Below are 22,345 nucleotides of genomic sequence, written 5' to 3' on the forward strand. Positions count from 1 at the left end.
CATATTGAATGTGTTAATTTTTGCAAAACTTAGCTTCAGACACCAGGGAAACACAAATTGATTTGCGCGAGCTGTCAAAATACATCCGTATCGGTTTTGGATGAACCTACCCCCCTATTACAAACCTTGGCTGGGAGTGCAGATAAATTCATTCCGCCGTCACAAAGCGCTGGCGCATCAAAAGTGTCGAATCGTTAGAAAGCGAGAAAGTCTCGATTCTCGGGTGTTGTTTCGCCCCAGTCAGCTCGATATCGCGCAGCACGACACTTTGCCGTAGTTCGTGGAATCGTGGATCGATCCGCGTGTCTGGTGCAAAAATCGGTCCCGTGTGAGCGCGCCCCCGCGCCTCCGCACGACGGATTGGTCACGACGTTCGATAGTGTTTTCTTCACTCGCGGGTCACCAATTTCCAGGGAATTGGTGCAAGATCCTGCTGATTGCAAAGTTTTATACCTTCCACTTGCCAATGGGGCAACGTCAGGAAGCAGTGTGCTAGTGTTTTTTTTCGTGCCGTAGTTGGCATTGGGTCGAGAAAAAGTAACGCGTCAGAAAAGGCCCGTGAAAAAGTGTGTTAGTGGATTTGTGCAACCTTTTGTAGCTTGTCTGGTGAAAGCGCCTAAGGCCAATTTCGATAGCGTGGCATAAGTGTCGTTTCTTCCATCGGTTGTCCACTCGTCTCCCGGTGCTGTGTTGGTGGGCCCAAGACTTCCAGGTGCTTAGTGGGAGCGGCCCGAACGGCAGAAAAACACGTGGAAAAAAATCGTCACACACATCCGAAGAAGGTTGATTGGAAAATCGGATCCCGGTGTGGTGCATACAATGGTCAACATCAACAGAGGTCCGGCTGGCCACAGTAACGACAACAGCGCAAGCAACGGCACCGACGGTGGCAGTGGTGGAAGCTCGGACAGCCAGAAGTATCCGCCAGCGTTTCCACCGCACTATCTGCACGAACTGCCCCAGGCGGACGAGGAGCGGCTCGAGAAAATCTTCAACAAGCTCGATCGCGACGGCAACGGTCGAATCGACATCCACGATCTTTCGTCGGCACTGAAGGAGTTCGGCCTATCGCACCAGTACGCCGAGGTAAAAAGCGCCAGGCCACCGTGGCACTGTTGCCCAACACTCTACTCCATCCATCACATTCATCATCACGCATCAAAAGCTGACTCATCATATGATTTCATGGCCTCCTTGTTTATACTATCGCTTTACACTAAAGAAGGTCTCCGCTGAGGTTGCTGCGACGGTGAGCGAATATTTGCGCTTATTCGTGAATTTCTTTCTGGAAAGTTTCGTTCGTTTGTTTAACCTCTCCTCTTTTTAAGCACAATCGCCGTACCAGCAGTCGGTCACAAGGAGTTCCCGGGGAGAGTTTGCGAAAGTCCCCCCAAGGACAAACACAGCACCCCACAGCATTATGAGAGTATGGTAGACGGAACGGCGGGAGACAGAACGGGATAGGAGCCGTCTGTGACGACCACCACGACGGAAACGACGTATGCGCACTTTGGTTCGCGTATTTTCCCGCAATCCCTTTCATCCATCACCACGTGTCGGCCTCCTTATGCCGCATGGGGTGTATGTGCGGGGGCCAACCAGAGACGAGCCCTCTCTTTGGCGTCCATCGTGCGGGTTTGAAAGTGGAGGAAAAGTCAAAAGCCTAGACCTTCTGTTGCCACAAGACGTCGGATTGTCTGCAGCTCTCTTGGATGGACCGTGAACTGACCCACGAGTGAAGTGGTGAAATCGATTTTTTCGAATTCTCCGCTTCCTCGCGAATTGGATTAGCGGAGAGGTTGAGCGTTTTTATGAAGGTGGAAAAGATTGCCACCCTCTCGGGTTTGGGTGTAGTTAATTAATTAGATTAGTTGTTCAATCAATCAAACAAAGTAAATTATAGGTATGATGAGATGAGAGTTATTTAGATAGATTAGTTATTAATTGATGTAACAAAAATTTTGTTTTGGTACAATACTACTTAAATCAAACAAAGGCTAGTCAGAGTAGAATTATACGTTGATTTAATCGAACATTATAACAGTTAGTTGTACAAAATAACGCATAAATACAAAAATCTCACTGGCGGCGTGCCGATGCAAAGTCTTCCTGTGTCTATTCGCAGGAGATTAATTGATATTTTGCTTGCTTTATATTGAAAACAGGGCATTTTCTTTTAACCCACCCGCAATCGCGTGTAATCGGCTAGGAACAAGATGCCTTTTTTTCTTTCATCCTTCTCGGCTGGCGCGGCTCGCCTTATCGCTTCCGGATTTGAGGATTCCCTCGTGCCGTTGATAAGCGTGTGGCGTTCACTAGCGTTTCACTTTTTGCTGTTTTGCTTCTGTAAACACGAGGGCGCGTCAGCTGATCAAGAACGGAGCATCGATTACTTAAACGCACCCAATGTTTTCCCCAGCATAAAATTAAACGGGAGCGACACGCCACTTCGGTTATGTCTTACAAGGGGCCGTCGCTATACGTATGATGATAGCGATTTGGCACGCGAATGCTGTCTGTCACCGATTGAACCACCGGGTGGTATCGGGTGGGTGGCGCAGAGGCCCATTTACGACAGCCAGATGTAGCCGGTCGACCACAAGTTTTTTGCCATTTTCCACGTCGCTTCCCGGTCGTGTTCAAGAAAGTTATTTCCGAACCGCATCGTTGAACACCGGCGCATTTGATGGTACGAAAAACCGGGAACATCCCATGGGTAGCGGTTGCACTCGAGCAAACTACCGTCCTCCCTGATTTTCCTTGCCTTCCTCCTTCTCTTTTCGTCAGTCTGTTGTCTATATGGTGGAATTTTAATGTTATTTTTATCCATCCTTGTGCAATCCCAGCGGGGGCTGATGTAGCGTTGGCGATGCAGAGGCAACGTTTCCCGGTAGTTCATCGATGTGTGAACTACCTCGACATTGACAGTGGTATGATGAAACCGGCTGCTGTTGCTCCACGGAGCCGGCCAGCAAAATGGGATTTGCAAACGTGGCCAAGATATAGCAAATCAGGGTAGACAAGAAAAACTGTGCCGTGTAGGTGGTAGGTGCGAATTTTCCCTTTCGTTTGGAATTATTTACACCAGATTGATTGCAGAGATGATGGCAAAACTCAAAAAGGTAGAAGAAGAAAGGAATGAATCAGTAGGATGTTTTCATTGATTTCGAAGCATCCTACCCACAGTCTTTAAATTTAATACAAGCATTCGCCGACAAATCGGTAGAGTGGTCGATAGCACACACAAAATCTAGGCCACCGATCATATTGTGTTTACGCTGTTGTAATCTGCGTCGCAAGCAACATCAATGCCACGACAGGTGCCGTTAACAAACATCTACGTGTGGACTTGTAATATTTTCGGTGAAGGCCATTGATGGAATTTTGTCTTTGGTCTTCGATAAATTCAAGACAAGAGCAACAAACACCAGCTTATTCGAGATTGTGTTACTTGGCAAGCTATTCAAGCATTTCAAATTTTGTACAATGCCCAAAACACACTTGTGAAATTATAACAACAATGTCACAACAAGCCTTTGCACAATCCGTAGGTTGATAAAGCATCTAAAAGTAGGACAAAGTTAATGGCCATATGGAAATTTGCCAAGTTAACAGCAATATAGCGACGCTACCGAAAATAGGGACTTTTTGAACTAATTCCCCTAGTTTCTGTTACAATATCAAATTAACAAAACTCCATAAAAACTCCATAAGATACTTGCGTTCAGATAGTAAAATTACTAAAATACGCAAGATCAACCGGACATGTTATTATGTGCATCACTGTACAACAAACGTTCAGTTGAGTACAAGCTTGTGCGCAAGTATTGCACGCTAGTTGAGAGTCGGTATAAATCAGTGGTGTAGAACTTCTCCGTACAACGGCTTTCGGTGGGAATTCAAATAATTCAAATAAAGGAAACACAATTTTTCATTTCATACATAAATAAATGTGGCTTACACTCTTAACAATCGTAGCTTTTCACACAATGGCGCATGGTTAATACACTATCTTACAATTTTCGTGCTAATTTATTGTTTATGTGGGTGGTTTTTAATATTATTTCTTTTCCTCTTTTCCTTTTCTTTTTACATGGAATACAAAATACAAACTTGTAATCATCATTACGCATTACCACATCATCCAAACACTCTGTGCTTTGCTAATATGCTTGGGACAACAAACCTCTGCTAATGCAATATGCTCCGGGATCACAAATCGCCACGAAACAACAACAATACCATCGCACCAACCAGGAATATGGTCACTCGTTGTTCTTTCAGCGCTTCCTGAAGCAGTCGGACCAGACGCAAAGCGGCGATGTCGGGCTGGCGGAGTTCATACACTACGTGCGAGAGCACGAAAAAAATCTACGCTTACAGTTTACACACCTGGACAAAAACCGAGACGGCAAGGTCGACCTGGAGGAGCTGATAACGGCCTTCAAGGAGCTCGGCATCGACATGGACCGGCACGAGGCAGCCAAGCTACTTAAACGGTAAGAGAAATGGTACATCCCTTTGTTCGATCACGAAAAGCTAATTTGTATTTCTTTTGTGCAACGTTTTTAGAATGGATAAAGATGGCAGTCTGAACATCAGCTTCGATGAGTGGAGAGACTTTCTGCTGCTGGCTCCATCATCCGACATACACGAACTGGTGAAATACTGGCGGCATTCGACTGTGAGTACCAGCGTTAGTTGGAAGGCGTTTGTAACATCGGGAAGCATGCTGGCAATCGGAATGCATTTGAACGGGTTTCAACGGTCTACCGCTTCCCTTTAGAAGGAGATAAGAACAAACAGTTGTTTTGATATCGAATTGCACAACGTGTTGCCAGCGTGTCGACCTATCTTTACTAGGACAATGTTTCCTTCTCTTCCTCGCGAACGAAGGGGCTTTCGTAAAAGCAAATGTCTCGCGTGTTCACTGTGGCTAATGTTAAATTGTTCTCGTTTGAATGTTCTTCTCCCTCGAAATCATCTTTTTGGTTTTGGTTGGCATCGCAATCCGCAACGATCCGAATGAAAACAACCCGAACCGTGAATCGAATAACCCCGAAGAATCTTAGGTACAATGAAGCCTACCTAGGGACCGTTGGTCGTGGCCGTTCCGGTTCCGCCCGGCTGCGACCGCCGCTTTCGTCTTCTTCTTCTACGACGTCGGACGATGTGCCGATGCCAACGGAGGATGGCATATACGACCGGGTCCGTCCGGTGCTCAGGCTGCTCGATGTCGAACAGGCCATTGAACACGTCACGGACTTACTTTTGAACCCGCCGGCGAATGTGTCCCACCACAACTCCTCCACCAACCATGGCGCACCCTCGCACCTGCTGGTGGACGGTAAGGTACTGTGTTTGACACGTTTCTCTTTCTGCCCGCGGTTGCTCTTTGATTTTTCGTTTGTTTAATTTATCGATTTTGTTTTCTCTAAATTGTTTACCTACACACTACACACATTCCTGCCCCCCTCCGAAAAAGATTCCGGCTGTTATCGCTAGACGTTCGCACAGTTTCTCCCGTTTGTTGGACTGCTGGAAGTTTATCTATTTTCTTTCTGTTTCTGGCTCAAGATATGCTACTGCTCGCTATCATCACCCACGGAATGGCGGGGTCGTTTTGCACCTTTTTTATCGCTACCGTCGAATGCAACACGTTAGCGAAAAGGAAGTGTATGGTACCGCTGGCGGCGACATCGGTGCGGATTTTGTGTGCAAATGACACTTTCTTTCTAGGTGTGATATTCAAAACTGATCTCGTGCATTGCCTTTTCGCTGACGATTCGTAGACGTTTCGCTTCTGATGGCTAGTTGCTGTTGTATGACAAAAATAATTTTAATCATAATGCACAGCAGTTGTTTCCATGTAATGTTGGTTTCCTTTTTTTTTTGTTCTGCTTTTGATGCCCGTGAGTTCAGTTTGCGATCTTGGCCAAACGTTGAAAATCATTCGTTTCACCTCCCATATGACTGTGTTGCTCTGGCAGAGCGCCATTTAATGAACAGTTTCGTTCGGGCATGGACACGTTTTTGCTCATGAACTTTGTATGAACTTTTTGCTTGCACACTTGTTGACTCATTATTGCACTGTTCCGAGTTTCAACATTTCCGCCAACGTTCGCTAGATTGATGTCTTACATCATCAAGGCTGCAATTCCGATTTGCTCACATTGTGTTCAATACATCCATCTCATTCATGTACAATCGTTCAACAAGAATCAACTGATCATGTGTCCATCAAATATATATTATATGAAAATATGAATTAAGGAATGAATTCGTTGTAGACGAATTTTTAGACACGAATGTGGCATGAGTCGAAAGCTAATTGTAGACAAATTTTTAAGCTAATCAACAGTATTTTAGACAACTAAGTTACGTAGATGCTAGAGAAAAATAAATAGGTTCGATTAATAATTCAAAGTTAGCATGTAAGAACAGTTTAATGTAGTATTTTTCTGGAAATCAACAGCTTGTGATGAATGCAAACCAAATAGCCTTTGAGGTCAATGTCGCAACGTGACGCAGCGCGTTTCCGATCATTATTTATTGCCGCATGCCTTCTGATAACCCTTAGTACATCCCGGTTCTGAGAATGTGATACAATTTATCAGAAACGTAGCGAAAAACAAAAAAACATATTCCGCGCCTAACGTTTGTCCCCCCGAATGACGTAAAAGAAAACACGACCAATTGGCGTTCCGTTCTCAGTTCTGTTGTGTTTTCCTCTCCCGTTCTAATCGATCTGCGTACAAAGTCTACCACCTCATCCTCTTTGTTGTGCCTCACAGCCCGATGGGGCACATGCCAAGCCGAAATCCGCTTCCGATCCGGTTTCGGACGGTTCGAGCATCCCTATTCTTCGCTTCGTAACCTTTCACTCCGAACAATGATGGTTTCCTTACGACGATCGGTTTGTTCGAACTGATTGCACTTAGGAACGATCGTTCGCAGCTGACGATCGTTCCGTGGGGGGACGGCTGGCATTATTGAGGGCATCCACAAACAGAAGCAAGCACACTCTCTGGGACCTTTGACGCGCGAAGTTGAAAACGTTTTTCTTTGTTCTTATCTGGGCCACCACCACCACCACCACCAAGAGCGTCGACAGCCCGAGGTATGGCCGCGGATTGACGGTTTCGTTGCTGCGCCTTTGGTGCAACGTTCAATGGCCCCGAATGGACGCACATTGGCGCGGCGTGTGTTGTTGACGGTGTTCGGTTAGTTGTTACAATACGGCATCAACTGTTGGTAGTGAATTGGGATTTTCATAAATTAAAAACAAATGAAAGATGGTTTAATATTCCCTTATTGTATTTTTCTAGACGCAGAGCATTGAATCAGATTATAGATATTTTAATCTATATTTCATATATGGTTTGAAGATCAAAATATAACCTAAATCATCGAAATTACTTTCGAGTATTTCAAAATGTACAATTAAATTTAAATAGTCAAACAGCTTAAACAGCTCAACAGTTGCAGAATGGCCGTTAATTCAATTGCCACTGTTTGCTCTTATACACCTTGGTCGCGTAATCTTCTCCGACATACGGGCGCGTGGCTCCACGAGTCCCCCCTCAACGCTTTTCGTATATTTTTCCCAATCTTACACGTCGGCCTCAGCTAGAGCTTCAGCTTTGACCAATCAGCGATCCGGTTCCGACCGAGTCGAGCCTCCTCGCGAGGGCGCTCTCTGTTTGTGTCCGCAACGGTGTCGTCAACAACAGCCGGTTGCGATCTTCTATCCCTCAGCCCTTCGCCCTGGGCGCGTCACGGTGAAGCGAAACCCGAGGATTGAGGTGTTTGTGAGTTTCGTCTTTCCCCTACACCCCCCGGGTGGTGGAAGGTGGTCAAAACGATGACGTCTGCTTGACACTCGTACTCCGAGTGGTAGGAAGATGCTTGTGCCTTCGGTCGTGGTGCCGATCCCGGAGGGGACGAATGGACATCATCAGGGGCTTGTTTGTGTCGGCTGAAGCTGTAGTGTTTTCGAAGAAACACTGGGTTTCAAGTTACTCCCTGTTGCCAAGGACCGATATAGATGTCTCTATCTCTTCCACTCTTGTGGTGGTGGTACAAACTCGTCTAATTGATAAATGTTCCACCGGTGTGAAAGTCATGTTTTGATGTTATATTGTGGCCAGACCGATGGTAAACAAGAAATTGCATGCCTTGCACCACCGGCGCGGGGTGTCACAATTATCGCATAAGCCACCCTCGACAACGGCAAGTTTTTCATACCTTGAAAAATGTGCATCATTTATCTCGACGTCCATCGAGGGTGGTTTTGCGGAACCGTCTGTTTCAAATCCTACCGGAAACTAAAACCGGACAACACTGCGCTTGACTCCACCATGACCTTGAAGAGAGGCATTCACTCTTTTCAAGGTAGCTCATACCGTTTGTACCGGTCGAGACGGAAGCGCGTCTAGCCAAAAACGGCTCTTAAGGAAGATCCTGTTTTCGTGACGCTCCTTCTTGTTCGGATTTCGCTTTTAGAAAGACGGTTCTCGTCTCTACCTTACTAAAAAAAAGACAACGCTAACCAATGAACGTGCTACGCATATTATTCACTCTTGCTGAAGTTTATTGCTGCGTGATGTTTACCGGGCACACTTTTGTCATGTGATCTTCGTGAATGAGTGTATACTGGTATGTGCCCATGTTTCTCTGTTTTGTTTATGTTCGACCTGGGAATCCCAGGAACAGTTCCGTTTGAACTCGGAACGAGAGTGTTGTGGCTCGAGAAAGTTTTAAAAACAACATTCCATTCCCCTTGGGGTGCGTAATTATTTTAAATGGCGAAGCTATTTTAGGCTGAAAGTAACGTATTTTGAAAGACGGCCACAACCATCTTTTAAACGATTAGCCACATTTGTTAACTATAAATATTTATCGTTACATCAGATTACAATTGATGATACCTGAATAACTGGTCTTTGTTGGATGCTTATATCGATAAACGCCATCGTAAAATAAATTAGCGCCTTATTTCGTGCAGGAGAAAGCAATGTGTAAAGTACTATTTTTATCTATTGCATGCTTTTTTAATTATAGAAAAATATCTCTGTACAGTAAAAAATGGCAACAATAGAAATAATCGCACGTGGCTATATACCGATATTGACGGAATGAGCAATGTTCTTCTACAAATATAATTGGTTTCCTCTCGCCAATTCGCTCCTTATACACCCAGTTCGCTTGGTGATCGAACACATCCCACACTGGCAGTTAACTTTATCCCGAATAGAACGTATACGTATGCGAACACAATGAATGACCGGCAAACGGCGGGATGGTTATTTATAGTCCCGGTTGAGTATTGCAAATAAGTAAACCAAAAATAGAGTTCGCCGGTGGATAGGATAGTGGACGCTGCTTATATCATTGGGATAGGTACGGCCTGATCAAGCTGCTGACTGAAGTGTGTTTTAGGGTTTCTGTTTGTGCTATTTTTAAATTAATTATTACGTAAAATTCAAACCAATTAAAATTACTGTAATATTCATTTCTATTTCCATGTGTAGAATTTGTTTTGCAAGCGTTGAAACGATGTTTTAAAAACATTTTGTTTTTTCTTTTGAAGAAGTACTTGCCTTAAGTGTGAATCTGTATTTTTTACCATTTTTGCAATTTTCGTTGTATATTTGCAAGCTTTGAAACGATATTTTGAAAACATATTTTTTTTTTCTTTTGAAGAAGTACTTGCCTTAAGTGTAAATCTGTATTTTTTGCAATTTTCATTGTATTAACGATTGTTTTTTTCTTTTTTTGCTTTCGATGGAGACGCATGGTGGTTCTATGTATTATTTCACTTTAAATAGTTACCACTATTATTTCTCCTTTTCTTTTCGAATAATTATCGTTTGAAATGTGCCACCAAATTTGAGCAATACTTTTCTGCCAATTCATTTGAAAAGGTTGCTTTCATTCACCTGTTCGTACGTTGTGGGTAATTTACTCTTGTTTCGGTTTTTGGCCGGTTCGAGACCTGGTGGGGCGGTAAATTTTCTCAACACCAGCCGTCGGAGACAGATTTGGTGCTATATTTAAAACGTGTGCGATTTTCCTCGCCATAATGTGCTAGCTAACGAAGAACCGAGGCCAAAGTTGGGAGTGTTTTCGCGCAAACAAAATCTAACGCCGACGCAAAAAGAGTCGTAGAGTAATCAGAAGTTAGAGAGGCGTCAGATTCTGCGTGGTTTGTAGCGTGGAATGACGCTGTTTTCTAATCGTGTTCAGTTTCGGTGTTTAATTTACGGTCGTACAATGTTGTCTATTTTCTTGTTATTTTGCTCTCTAATACTGCTTCAGCTCCTGCAACTTGACACGAGTCTGTTGCCCATTGCCTATCAACTTCTTGGATGGATGGATGGAAGAGGAACTCGGAAATTAATGAAGCCGAAGGAAGCCATGCATTTGCACGATGCATGGGATGTGTCTATTTTGTAAATAGGACTAGGCCAATGTTCAGCGGGTGTGGAAAAGTACCACCACCGCACGGGGCACAACCAATGGGCTAGTTGTTTATATAAATTGGCAAAGTATCATCCCCCTCCAACCGTGCTCTCCGCCGCTTTCTCTACACGCCCTACGAAACGTCCCACATATTGCCATGCACGATGTTCCGGCAATCCAGTTTGGGCCAGCTTTATGCGGTCCTCTAATGGATGCCAATTGGCCAGTTTGACCATTGTCCCTTTGGTCGTATGTGCTAAAACGTCCCCTTCTCACTTTGACCCGTCCCAGCTTGGACTTCAAGACGATTGATGGTATGTCTCCCTGGATGTTTCGTCGTCGGATGGTGCGCGTGATCGTGTCGCGAATTATCATCCCGGAATGGAACGATCGACGGCGCAATTGGACTGGTAGAGCCAAAGAGTACAGTGCCTTTTAGCAGCTGTCTGGCACACGACACCCGCGAGCCGTGCGTGAATTATCGTTTTGAATGCCAAAGAGATCAGGAATTCGGGTAGGGGTTGAACATTTCGTGGGCACATTTTCTCCTACCGCGACGGTGTTAATCTGTCCTTCCTCTTTTTTTCGCACAGTTATGCAAGGTTCATGCCCATCAAATGTAGCACCTTTTGGTCCGGGAGCTAATGGTTTCCGAATGGCGATATTTGCCCTTCCAACTACCGCTCGAAACTGGTAGTAACCTGAAGTACTTGATCATGCAGATGTCATCTGATCTCGGCGAAGGAATTGAAAAGAAAAAGCATGGTAACTTTTTCGCGACAGGTAGATCCCTAATGTTTCTATACTCTTAGGCCAATATTTAGGTTAAATATTCTTCTGTGAGCTTCCCATTTTGAGTGCCACGGCTTGAGGTAGAGTGTATATTCTAGTGTATAGAGCAATTAGGATCGAACCATTTTTGTCAAGGATACAGGATGAATTCTGGACAAATAAATGCTTAGGTGACAAAAGGAATGATTAAAGCACAATTGACTCATTTGTACCAGCAATTTAATGTTCCAATTAGGGCAGTAGTAGAGCGCAAAATAGTCTAGTACTACTTTAATTGGAACATTACTTTTGCGTTTTGCTTCTCACATTTCTGCATCATGTAATAAGTCTCATTGTTTGCATCATGGAAAGTTACGAATATATTTTAACGAAGTCCTTATCGAAGATCTTTATGTCTGTATTTGTCAACATCTGGCTCGCTTATATATATATTTACCTTGCATTGACGCAAAAGGGGGCACGATCTTTGCATTGGGGTTTCGAGAGTCGTAAAATTGGATTGTAAATTTCCCCGTACAATGGCAGTGTACCCTACCTCTAATCTAATCTGCTTGCACGAACGTAAGACGATAGGATGTTATCATTTCGAAATGTGGGTTGTATCAAACATGCTCCTCTTCTGGAACCAATTGGAAGAAAGGTGTCCAATCGGAGGGCAGGTGCTCGGTGCATTATCCTTTGCGATGTCTGTCCCATCCACAAGCCGATCCCTCAGCTCGTTACGCGACATTCCGATCACATGGCCGAGCGCGTGTTACGGTGGTCACTCCAAACTAGCTCCAACCGGAACCTTGACCGCAGGCCATTTTTTCCCGGGAATTTGTTTGCCATCGTGATCCAATTAATAGGTTTTACGGTTGTTCTCGCACCGTACGGCGACGTGATATGGTGTCGCGTCATCGCGTCCGGTTCCCTCGTGCGCTTATCAGTCGCCAAACATGTGGCCAGCAATGTGTGCCAGCGAAGCGTATCGAGCCGACAGTGGCCCTAATGAAACACGGACTAGGCTGATACTGCGTTGAAAATATTTGTCTGTGTTACGAGAGGTTCTCGAACGCCGTTGTGTGCGATCGGGGTTTGTGACGTCGAATGTGACCGGGTTCTAAGTCCGTCCTGTGCGTTGCCCGGCCGTAGTCTAATCTACTACGCTTCAGCTCGCCATCCACTGCTTGGACACTCGTGTTTACCGTCTGAATGTTGCTGGCGTTTCCTAGAGCAGCACGACTTCATGACGTCAGCCAGCGACTAAGCGGCCGATGGATGCTGCCAAGATCGGTGACATTCGGCTTCTAAAACCACCACCACTATCGCTGTGGGGAATTTTTGTTTGGGCGTGCTTGATGACGTTGAACGCTGTGCATACCCCGTGTGATGATGTAGCTTAAAGCGATCGGACCGGCTTAAACCGATTCACGTCGGTTCACCGAGGGCAGACGAGAGCACTGCTCCTGAAAGGAAAAAAAAGAAGTTATTATATTCTCTTTGTGTGTCTCGTGTCATTTTGTGCTATTTAAGAAGATGATTTAAATTTGAGCGGAAAAGAATTTTGGAAAATCTTCTCAACACATTTTTTAAATTGATACCAATGTGATCGGCTTTGCGTCAATTTATTAATCATAATATCCTTTTTTGCGATTCTCACTCATTCCGATTCGGTACTGAACAAAACAACAAGGATGTTTTATCTTGGGATTTTCCTAGTCCTGGGAACATATGTTTGATAATGGGCATTGGAAATAATTTAATTTTGTTTATTAATACGTTCAAGAAATATCTGGAACCATTTTACAGTAAATCACTGCTGTTTTGTTATTTCTGTAGTAGTGAAGGATTTTTACTTTGCTTATTTTAGTTGTGTTAGACATGACGTTTAGGATCTACTAGTATTTGGGACTGCGTTCAAGTGTCTAACAAAATGGTGTCTTATAGAAAATTAGGTTCCCGATGTAAGGTCTATGGTATCTTCAAATGAAACCATTCTCTTTATATCTATTGATTTGAACTGTAAACGCATTTCCTCCTCCTTTAATGGGTACTGCAAGTGCACAGTACAGTATGTGCCAATGGATACATACGGCAACCGACGGTTTCACGTGCTTTTACGTAATGATGTACGATTTGTGCCCCCCACCTGCGACTGGTGCATCCCCCAATAACTTGATCATGCCTTCGCCACGATTTTTCTCACTTTCGCGGTTTCGTTATCGGTAGAGCACTCTGTCGCTCCATCGTAGTCCCTCTAACGTCTATTCGTGTATCAGTCCCTCTCTTCATCGCACACATGACTCGCGAGTCGCCGCCGTTTCCTGTGTCACTAACGCGCTGCTTGCTTCTGCCGGACGGCAAGACGACCGCTCTGTTCAGTGAGATTCTGGCCACCGTCTAGACTGGACGTGTTTTTCGCTAGTGTCGGCGAAAGTTCACGAATTTTCTCAATCGTGCCGAAGCGAAAGAGGTGTGTCCACAAGGACTGCAACTGCAACTCCGAGTTGCTAGGAACGTATCGTATCCAAGCCGGCCGAGAAAACGCACACGCTTCTCCGAGTAGGCTTCGAAATAGTACTCAACAATAGTGGTTGGATTTTTTTTGTGTTGGTTACTACGTTAAGCAAAATCCCACAATCTTTCGACGTGAAGCCTGCGGGGATATAGTGTTGGAAAAATCAAACAAAAAAATCGGTTTGCAGTGAAGAATCAGTTGTGCCGCCCTGTTTTAAATCCTGACGACCTTTCGGAACAAAGGAACAATATCTATCGGGTAGCAGTGAACAGCTAAAATACCCGCGAAATCAACAACCTTGCGAATTGGCAACGAATCCGTGATTCAGCATCCAACCCAACTCCATAAACAGGTTGCGAGGGGTTTTTTGTCCCCATCGCTAGTGTATTATCCCCCACGTCTCGAAACGACCACGCGCTTTGGTCCATAATCTCGACCGTGTATTGACGCGGTACGACGAAAAGAAAGGGCGCATTGAGCGAAAGAGAAGAACTTCCGCGACGGGCGCGAAACACAGTTTTAGTCGCTGTTGCTAAGCGCGATTGCGAACAGCTGTTTTCTACCGTTCGAGCGCGACGAACAAACGAACGCGCGTTACCAAGAAACGCGAATCAGCGAACCTCGAGCGGTGGTGAGACTGAACACGAATACGGACGAAAGGGCCGCTCTTACGCATACCCTTCAAAAAACGGGAAAGTACACGTGCTTTTGTACCGAAGCTGAAATTCCAGTGCCCAAGTGGAGCTGAAGCAAAAAAGAAATCTGCCCCGCGAGTTGGTAAAGCACGCGAGAAAAGTGAGAGAATCCTAGTGCGAGCGAATGCTGCACTAAACCCGGTGGAATATTCTAGCAACAGAATAGCTTGTGATATTAGCTAACAGAGGTCTGAAACTAGTGCACTTTTTTTTTAACGTGTGTCTATGTGAGTAGTGTCTGAATTTGTGTCGTGATACACACAAAGGAAAGCAACAAGGAAAGAAAAAATCCCGCCCTAAATCACTTGTGATAGAGTACGAGGGAAAGCCAGAACCAGAAACTCTGTGCCCTTAGTATCTCAAACCGTTGTATGTTAAGTTAACAAAAGTATAGAAACAAAATGGCCTTCGAACAGAACGCGATCCAAGTGGGCGGCGATGGGCTGGAGGATTTTATCCTAGCCTTGAAGGAACTGCTGTCACCGGTAATTATTGCACTTTAAACATTATGTCAACGGTTGGGCTTGGTAGCTTCGGTAGCAGCGCACTTGGTTTCCATTCGTGCATCCAGGGTTCAAATCCGGTTTGCAGAGAAATATGTTGTTTTCATACGATGACTTATCAGTTCTTGTAAAATTGATGCGTCACTCTTATCTTTCATCTTATCTAACTTTATTTACTATCGTCCCTTGTTTATCTCGAAATGAAGGGAAATTTCCGGCTTCGTTGGAATTTCACTGATGAGAGTGTGAGCATATCCGGTAGAGGGCTCTCTCAAGATGGGGAAGATTGTGATGATTCATACTATGCATACGCACGTTGTTGAATCATAAATGAATGAACAGCAAGTAAAAATTTGGTATGTGAAGAGGGGGCTCGTGATCAACAGAGCAGCAGCATCAGCATGGTTGCTTGGACTTAGGTGTGTGTGCGTGTGGGGTTTTCCATTCGGAAGGTTTCCCCCGTTAAAACCGGCCCCCCCTCATTCCATAATCCCCTCTCCAATCCCTCTAAAACAGGTTTTTAATGAGAGTCGTTGGCTTTGAGTTTTTAAACCCGCCTGACCGGCGGGATCGCGTTTTGCGATCGCTGTTGCTAGGTCGATTGACGTCTGCACGCGAACGTTGCTCGTACAGAAGGTCGCTAGAGCTCTGCACCGGCAACTGTTTTGTAGGTTTCAGTATTTTAGGGTTAAAAAAAGGAAACTATCGACTATAATTATATTTTTCAACTGTCATCGGTGTGTGAAACAACAATTAAGTTAGCAAATGTCATCCAAAACTAATGTTTTCCTATCCAACGATACTTTACCCTTCAAACAGCGCCTGGGTCGCCTGCCTTTGGGGTCAAGGCGCCAATGTCATCGAGCGTTAGTAATTAAGTGTCAATTAAGCACGACAATAATGCCCTCATAAACTCGTTTGTCCCTTCCGTTTGGTTCGTTTTTCTGCCCTTTTTCCCCCATCGGGTATGGCGTCGTCTATATTTTTTCCGTCGCGTCGGGTTAGAAGAACAAGAAGGACATGTGTCGAAAGAAAACCTTAAAATGTAAATGCACACACCCCCTTAACTAACACCCCCCTCTGTGATGGGTGGATTTGCCGTCGTTGGTGATATTTCCGCCCTTTCGGACACTGGTATGGTATGTGTCGTTTGGTTGCTCCACTTTCCGCCTTCTTCAGGCCATGCTTCTTGTTTACTCAAAGTGAAGGACCTTTAAGGACCCGACGATGATGCACCTCCCCCGAAGTCACCCAGTTTTTCCTCCGCCGTTTTTGTACCCGTTTCGTTAATGTCCCGGAAGGACACCGTCCTTTGCACAAAACAAAAACAAAAAACAACGGCCAGCGATGCACACTCTTTTGAGCTTGCGCACTGGGAAGGCACATTTTTGGCGAAATTTGTTTGCCAGAAAATGTGCAAAAAAGTGGCCTTTGCAGTGGACCTTGTGTAACAGTTTCCATTCAGTTTCGGTATTGGAACACCGTTACGAACAGCTGTGTCTAACGCTTGCCAAAACGTGATGCTTGCAAATGGCGTTAAGAAAAAGTGCACGCAACCAACGGACCACTTTTGAATTCGCAATCTTTTGCAGTCGTTGGGGATGGATGGAGAAAGAGAGTGCATGGCCGGTGGCATTTCGAAAGGATGACGGTGGAATGAATGGTGTACCTAGGCAAACATTCCACGTTGATCGTCTTTGGGATTTGCGAGTCAAGACAAAAAATACCGGCCGAGAGCGGAAAACATCGCGGAATGGCGTAGAGAGGGTGACAAAAGATCGAACTCCCCCCGGTGGAGTGGAAAGGATGGCGCCACCCATTCGAACGGGAAAATTGCTCCGAAGCTTTTCCCGAGCGAGCTGCCATTATGCTGAGCGTGACGGACCACCTTTTTCTCTGATTTTCCCGTTCCCGCTCGCTTGGGTGTGTGTGTATGTGTGTGCAGTTGGAGTTGAACGTGGTTCGAAACGTGTCTTTTTGCCTACGGTTTTCACCTTCCTCGCCAATTTTTCCCTGTCCCTCTCTATCTCTCTCTCTTTCTCGTACGGTACAAAATTACCTTTGCCGAACGTCGGTGGCCGCCCCGAAGGTGGACCGAGCCAGCCAGTTGACGGTTGACGGTCGGAAAAGTTGGTTGGGCCACCGTGTTGGGCTGGCGTGCAGCAGCAGTTTCGTGAGTGCCGGAAAACGGGTTTTTCGTGGTGTGTTCGTATATGCACCCCAAGGGTCCCGTGTGCGCGCTGCCTTGTTCTCGACCGAAAAGCTCCTCACACAAAGACAACCCCGTGGGGGCGTTTTGCGAAAGGCACAAGAAAAACGGCCTGCGACGCTAGCCGCCATGAGTTCGCTGGCAATGTTTCGCGTTTTCGGTTAAAGTTTGGCATTGGTTCACGTTTCCGGTTGGCAGGACCGACCACTAGGGCTGTAGCAACATCAGCAGCACCAGCAGCGCCCCCACGAGGACAACGTGCGTGTGCACGTTGCGCGTGGTTTTATCGATCTCTAGTCCCACCCCGCCCCCCCACCATCGTGAGTCCGTCCGTGCTTCCCTTTCCCACAACTTCGGCGTTCGTTTGCGGCGTCCAAATCAGCTGCAACGGTGCTGCGTCCTGTCGGTATCCAAACCCGGATGGATACGTTGGACAGTGATTTCTACGTTGAGCTAGTGACGAAGGTATGATGATAATTCATCAAGAGAAATTCAAAGAGTCGGAAAGGAGTTTTCTTGAACGAAAGAAACACATTTCAAAGGGATTGCTTCATCGTTGAGACAAGTATTTAATTAAAAAATCCCCTTGGATACCTTCGGTTCCATCTCGTGAAAGAAATCTACACTTTGTGCACGAAAGATCGCTGGTCCTGCTCTTCTTTTGTGCAAAATGTAACAGGATAGGAAGATCAAGGAAACGTCGGTTGGCGCACAGAGCTAAGACGATGGCGCGCGTTCATCCCTCAGAGTGTGACAGAGGACGGTGAACTTACGGACATTACCTATTTTTAGTAGCGCGTGACGGGTAGAGAAAAACCGTTCTCCTCCAATGCAAAAACACAAATGTTGCAAACCGTCGCTCAAACGTTCCTTACGTAAGTGGGAACAGAATTGGTTATGTCAGGTCTGTGCTATCGGTACGCGAAGGTAAGGGGATGCTTTTTTTCCCTTCACTTCTGGAATGCACTTGGAAACCGACTTGAAACTGCTGATGAATGGAATCTTCCGCGTGGTTGCCGACGCCAAACATGTGTTTTTTTTTTGCTTTCACTCCACATCAAATAACTGACCCTGGAAACACCCCATGGCCCCAAAGTTATTGCCCGAAAGCACGCCTCCCAAAATGTTTTGTGATAAGCCGAGGGTACGGTTGTTTTCGACGGTTCTTCGGTAATCGGCAACGGCGGGACTCGGCTGCTGTTGCCAAGGGCAGGTTGGGCCCCTTTCGGTGTAAGCTGCTGATAAGTGACCGGTCGATCACGAGATGGGATGGGAAGAAGGAGGTCAGTACGGGCTTTCCTAAGTCATCCCTGAGTTCGGTGGTACTGTCTGATAATCGTGGGACGTTGTTGTAGGCAGTGGACTGACCGCAGGCGACACGGCGAACGAGCTTAAATGTCATTTAAAAGCGGTCGATTAAACGCGACAAGCAATTTAATTACACTTCCTTCCCTTTGGCGTGACAGTGTACTAATGATGAAGATGACGATGACTCTCGGGGCGATTTTCCACTGGAAGGTGTGTGCATGGGCGACACGCAAGGAAGGAAAGACAACTTGTGTCGCAGAACGCTTTCGTATGCTCAAGGAGTGAAGCGAAACAATTTGTGTGTCAATAAAAGTAATAACCATTTTGTATGTCCTTTGCATACCTCGCGTGTCTTTTGGGATGGGTACACTGGAATGTAGCAAAATGGTCAGTCCTACCTAGTAAAGTCCATGGTTGGAAAGGTAAACATTCCACTTTTTATTTTCCGAGTCCTTCGGCATTCCTTTGAGTTATTTTAAACGATTTAAAGGCATGCAGGTGAATGTAGAATTGTAAGGTAATATTTTTTGGATGTTTAAATAATATTACCTTAACAGGCTTTAGCGCCTTGAGTTGCTCCTCTAATGATCCCGTTTTCAGTCTTTTTTCATCTCGAGCCCGTTCGGGACGAGCCCAAATGTTTCTTTATCGCTGACGCACGTCTCTTTGCTTAGAACGAAGGTTGTACTGTTGTTAGTACAATTGGACACGGAACACGTTCAGCTGAAATGACGCTTGAAAAGCTGGAGTGAACCAGATCGGGACGCATCTGCTTAGATGGGTCTGTTTCTCAGTTCATGTACAAGGGTACTGGTTCAAGATTTTGGTACGGGTTGATAAAGTTCTTTCGCGCAACAATAGGGAACCTTTCGGTGTGGTTCTCCATAACCTTTCCCAATTTGGAACGAGAGTTTAAAGGTGTCCCTGAACTAGATACCACTCTAGTGCCATGGAGGGGCAGTTTATTAATGCTGTACATAAATTATCTACCATGACTTCAGCGTCCTATGTCCAGCTGATGCTCACATGGAAATTGTTGTGACGATTGTGCCGACCTATGATGGGCAACAACTTCATATACTGCGGGCTAGCATGTTTACAAGCACAAAATGTTAGCCATTCGCTCGTAACGAATCGAAAGCAACTCCCTTGTCTCGTGTATGCGCAAGCAATGACGAAATAACACGACCCAAACGCGTCAGCGATAATGGAGGTCGTCGATCATCAAACACAACCGATAAGCGTCGTCACTCGGTCGCGGAATGCACGCGGTCATGGTGATAGGGATAGGTGTCCAACCAGGCAGGTTCAGTTTGTTGTGGTTTTTTTTTGTTGTAGCCGTCACTCTGTGAGTACTTTCTCTGAAAAGCAGCACGTTTTTGTTGTTCGAAAGTACGATCGCCGTTAATTATCGCTGCTAATTAATACTGGATCGATCTTGTCCAACGCCAGGGTTAGCGGGATTGATCCAGTTGTGTTGATGAGCAAATGCTGCTCAGAGCTCGCTAAACAATCGTGTAGATGCCACATTAGAACGATTAACGTTTCTTTGTAGCAAACACCTCTTAATCCACTAGCGGAAGTAGTAGTAAATGTGGATTATAATAATTCACTCAGTCGTACTCATTAACACACCGAGAACATTCTTCATCCATCATTTTTGTTAGCGCCACACGATCGTTGCTCGCCACATAGTTTTTCCTGTAAAATTAGCATTTCCTTTAACCAAATCGTGTTGTTCCGGCGACTTGGGCGTATCTTCTTTCCATTCCACACGCGCTGCCCTGCCACAAGCGTCACCGTACAATGCTAATTAGCCCTAGTTTTGTGCCAAATAATGTCGTTTTAAATGCGCCTTCTTTCTAAATACGCCATTCTAATATTAATCTTCCTTTTTGTGCCTTTGTTTTGCAGTATTTGGATATCGGTGAGGATCTGAACGTACCTGATGACTTCACGCAAAGCGAAATGCAAACCGGCATGTGGTGGCGCCACCTGGCGGCCGGTGGAATTGCTGGTGCAGTGTCACGCACATGCACGGCCCCCTTGGATCGGTTGAAGGTTTTCCTGCAGGTATGTTTTGTGCGCTTGATTGAAATCCGCTCTCTAAAGTGTGGTTTTAATTAACTTGTTTTTTATTTTGTTTTGTTTTTTTTTTTTAGGTGCAATCGACCAAACAGCGAATCTCAGATTGTCTTCAGTACATGCTGAAGGAGGGCGGAGTGCGGAGCCTCTGGCGGGGCAATCTGATCAATGTGCTGAAGATCGCGCCGGAGAGCGCGATCAAGTTTGCCGCCTACGAGCAGGTGAAGCGGCTGATCCGCGGCAACGACAAGCGCCAGATGACGATCTACGAGCGGTTCGTGGCGGGCGCTTGTGCCGGCGGCGTCAGCCAGACGGCGATCTACCCGATGGAAGTATTAAAAACCCGACTAGCGTTAAGGAAGACGGGCGAGTACAGCAGCATTCTCGATGCGGCCGCGAAAATCTACAGCCGGGAGGGCCTGCGCTCGTTCTATCGCGGCTACATTCCAAACATGCTCGGCATCATCCCGTACGCCGGTATCGACCTGGCGGTGTACGAGACGCTGAAGAAGAAGTACCTCAGCCACCACGAGACGGAGCAGCCGAGCTTCTGGGTGCTGCTGGCGTGCGGCAGTGCGTCCAGTACGCTCGGCCAGGTGTGTTCCTACCCGCTGGCATTGGTGCGGACGCGATTACAGGCACAAGGTAAGATACGAAGTGAAAGCAAGCCCCCTACCCTGCGCCTTTGTTACTTATACTAACTCTCTTGTTGTTTTCTTTGCTACCTTCCCCGCAGCGGTTACAATTGGCCCCAATCCGGACGGCAGTGTCACGGTGGAACCCAACATGACCAATGTATTTAAGCGAATAATACAGACGGAGGGTCCGCTCGGTCTCTACCGCGGTATTACGCCGAACTTCATCAAAGTATTACCGGCCGTCTCGATCAGCTACGTCGTGTACGAGTATACGAGCCGTGCCCTCGGCGTAAACATGACGTGATCTGTTTCAGCAGTGCAGCAACACCAGCAGCAGCAGCAGCAGCAGCAGCAGCAACGGCAGCAACGGTCGTCACCCACTTGCCCTTCGCCGGCTCCATCTGCTACAATATTACACACCTAAGCTAATGAGCACACACTCACACACATACATTCACACACGCGCCAAGACACCAAGACCTGGAATGGTCGTACCGGTATTTCGTCGAGATATATGGCTCAGTTTTTCCAACCTGCTCCCCAAACGCTAACGAAAAGTTGCGGAAGTTTGCGGGAAAAGCGATCTTTCGTGAATAACAAGACGATCAATCTCAACATACCGATCAAGTGTGTGTGTGTGCGTGTGCGTGTGTGTGTGTTTGAGAAGCGCCTTCATCTTCGTTCCTGTTGCAACAATCTACTCTTCAAGCGCTTCCTCGTTTCGTTGCCGTTGCTGAACATCCTTTTGAGAAGGTTGCCGATATTTCAATCGCCTTTCGCCACGACAAAAAATGGACAGAAGGGGAGCTAGAGCGAGAGAGAGAGGGAGAGATAGAGAGGCTATGGAAAAGAAAAGGAATGTGAGGAATGCAGCCGATGGTCCCAACCGAGGAGGTTTGAGGAAATCGGAAAAACTGCTTAGAAATGTTGAAGCGCATAGGTTGTGGAGCGGGCAGGCAGGGAGAGTGGTTGAGAAGGATAGAAAACAAACCAGCTAGATGCGAATGATGCAGTTCGTTAACTTATTTCTGTAATTTTATTAGAATCATTCTTTTTGTAATTTTAAGTTTAGTTTTTTCAATTCTTTACACCACATCATTCGCCGGCAACATCCCGTCCGTGTGAGTGAGAGACACGTGTGTAGGAAAAAA

At 45.9% G+C, this 22,345-nt stretch overlaps 1 protein-coding gene across 1 annotated transcript; it reads left to right on the forward strand.

Moving 5' to 3' along the window:
- Positions 1–198: 198 nt before the first annotated feature.
- On the forward strand, positions 199–21,700 carry LOC131282102 (mitochondrial adenyl nucleotide antiporter SLC25A25). Its single transcript, XM_058311498.1, has 6 exons — positions 199–1,086; positions 4,258–4,499; positions 4,573–4,684; positions 20,386–20,544; positions 20,634–21,201; positions 21,293–21,700. Exons 1-6 carry the CDS (start codon positions 820–822, stop codon positions 21,496–21,498), a joined length of 1,554 nt encoding a protein of 517 aa, XP_058167481.1. The 5' UTR covers positions 199–819; the 3' UTR covers positions 21,499–21,700.
- Positions 21,701–22,345: the final 645 nt, after the last annotated feature.

The sequence above is a fragment of the Anopheles ziemanni genome, chromosome 2 (genome assembly GCF_943734765.1).
Source record: "Anopheles ziemanni chromosome 2, idAnoZiCoDA_A2_x.2, whole genome shotgun sequence".
In the NCBI taxonomy this organism is placed as follows: Eukaryota; Metazoa; Arthropoda; class Insecta; order Diptera; family Culicidae; genus Anopheles; species Anopheles ziemanni.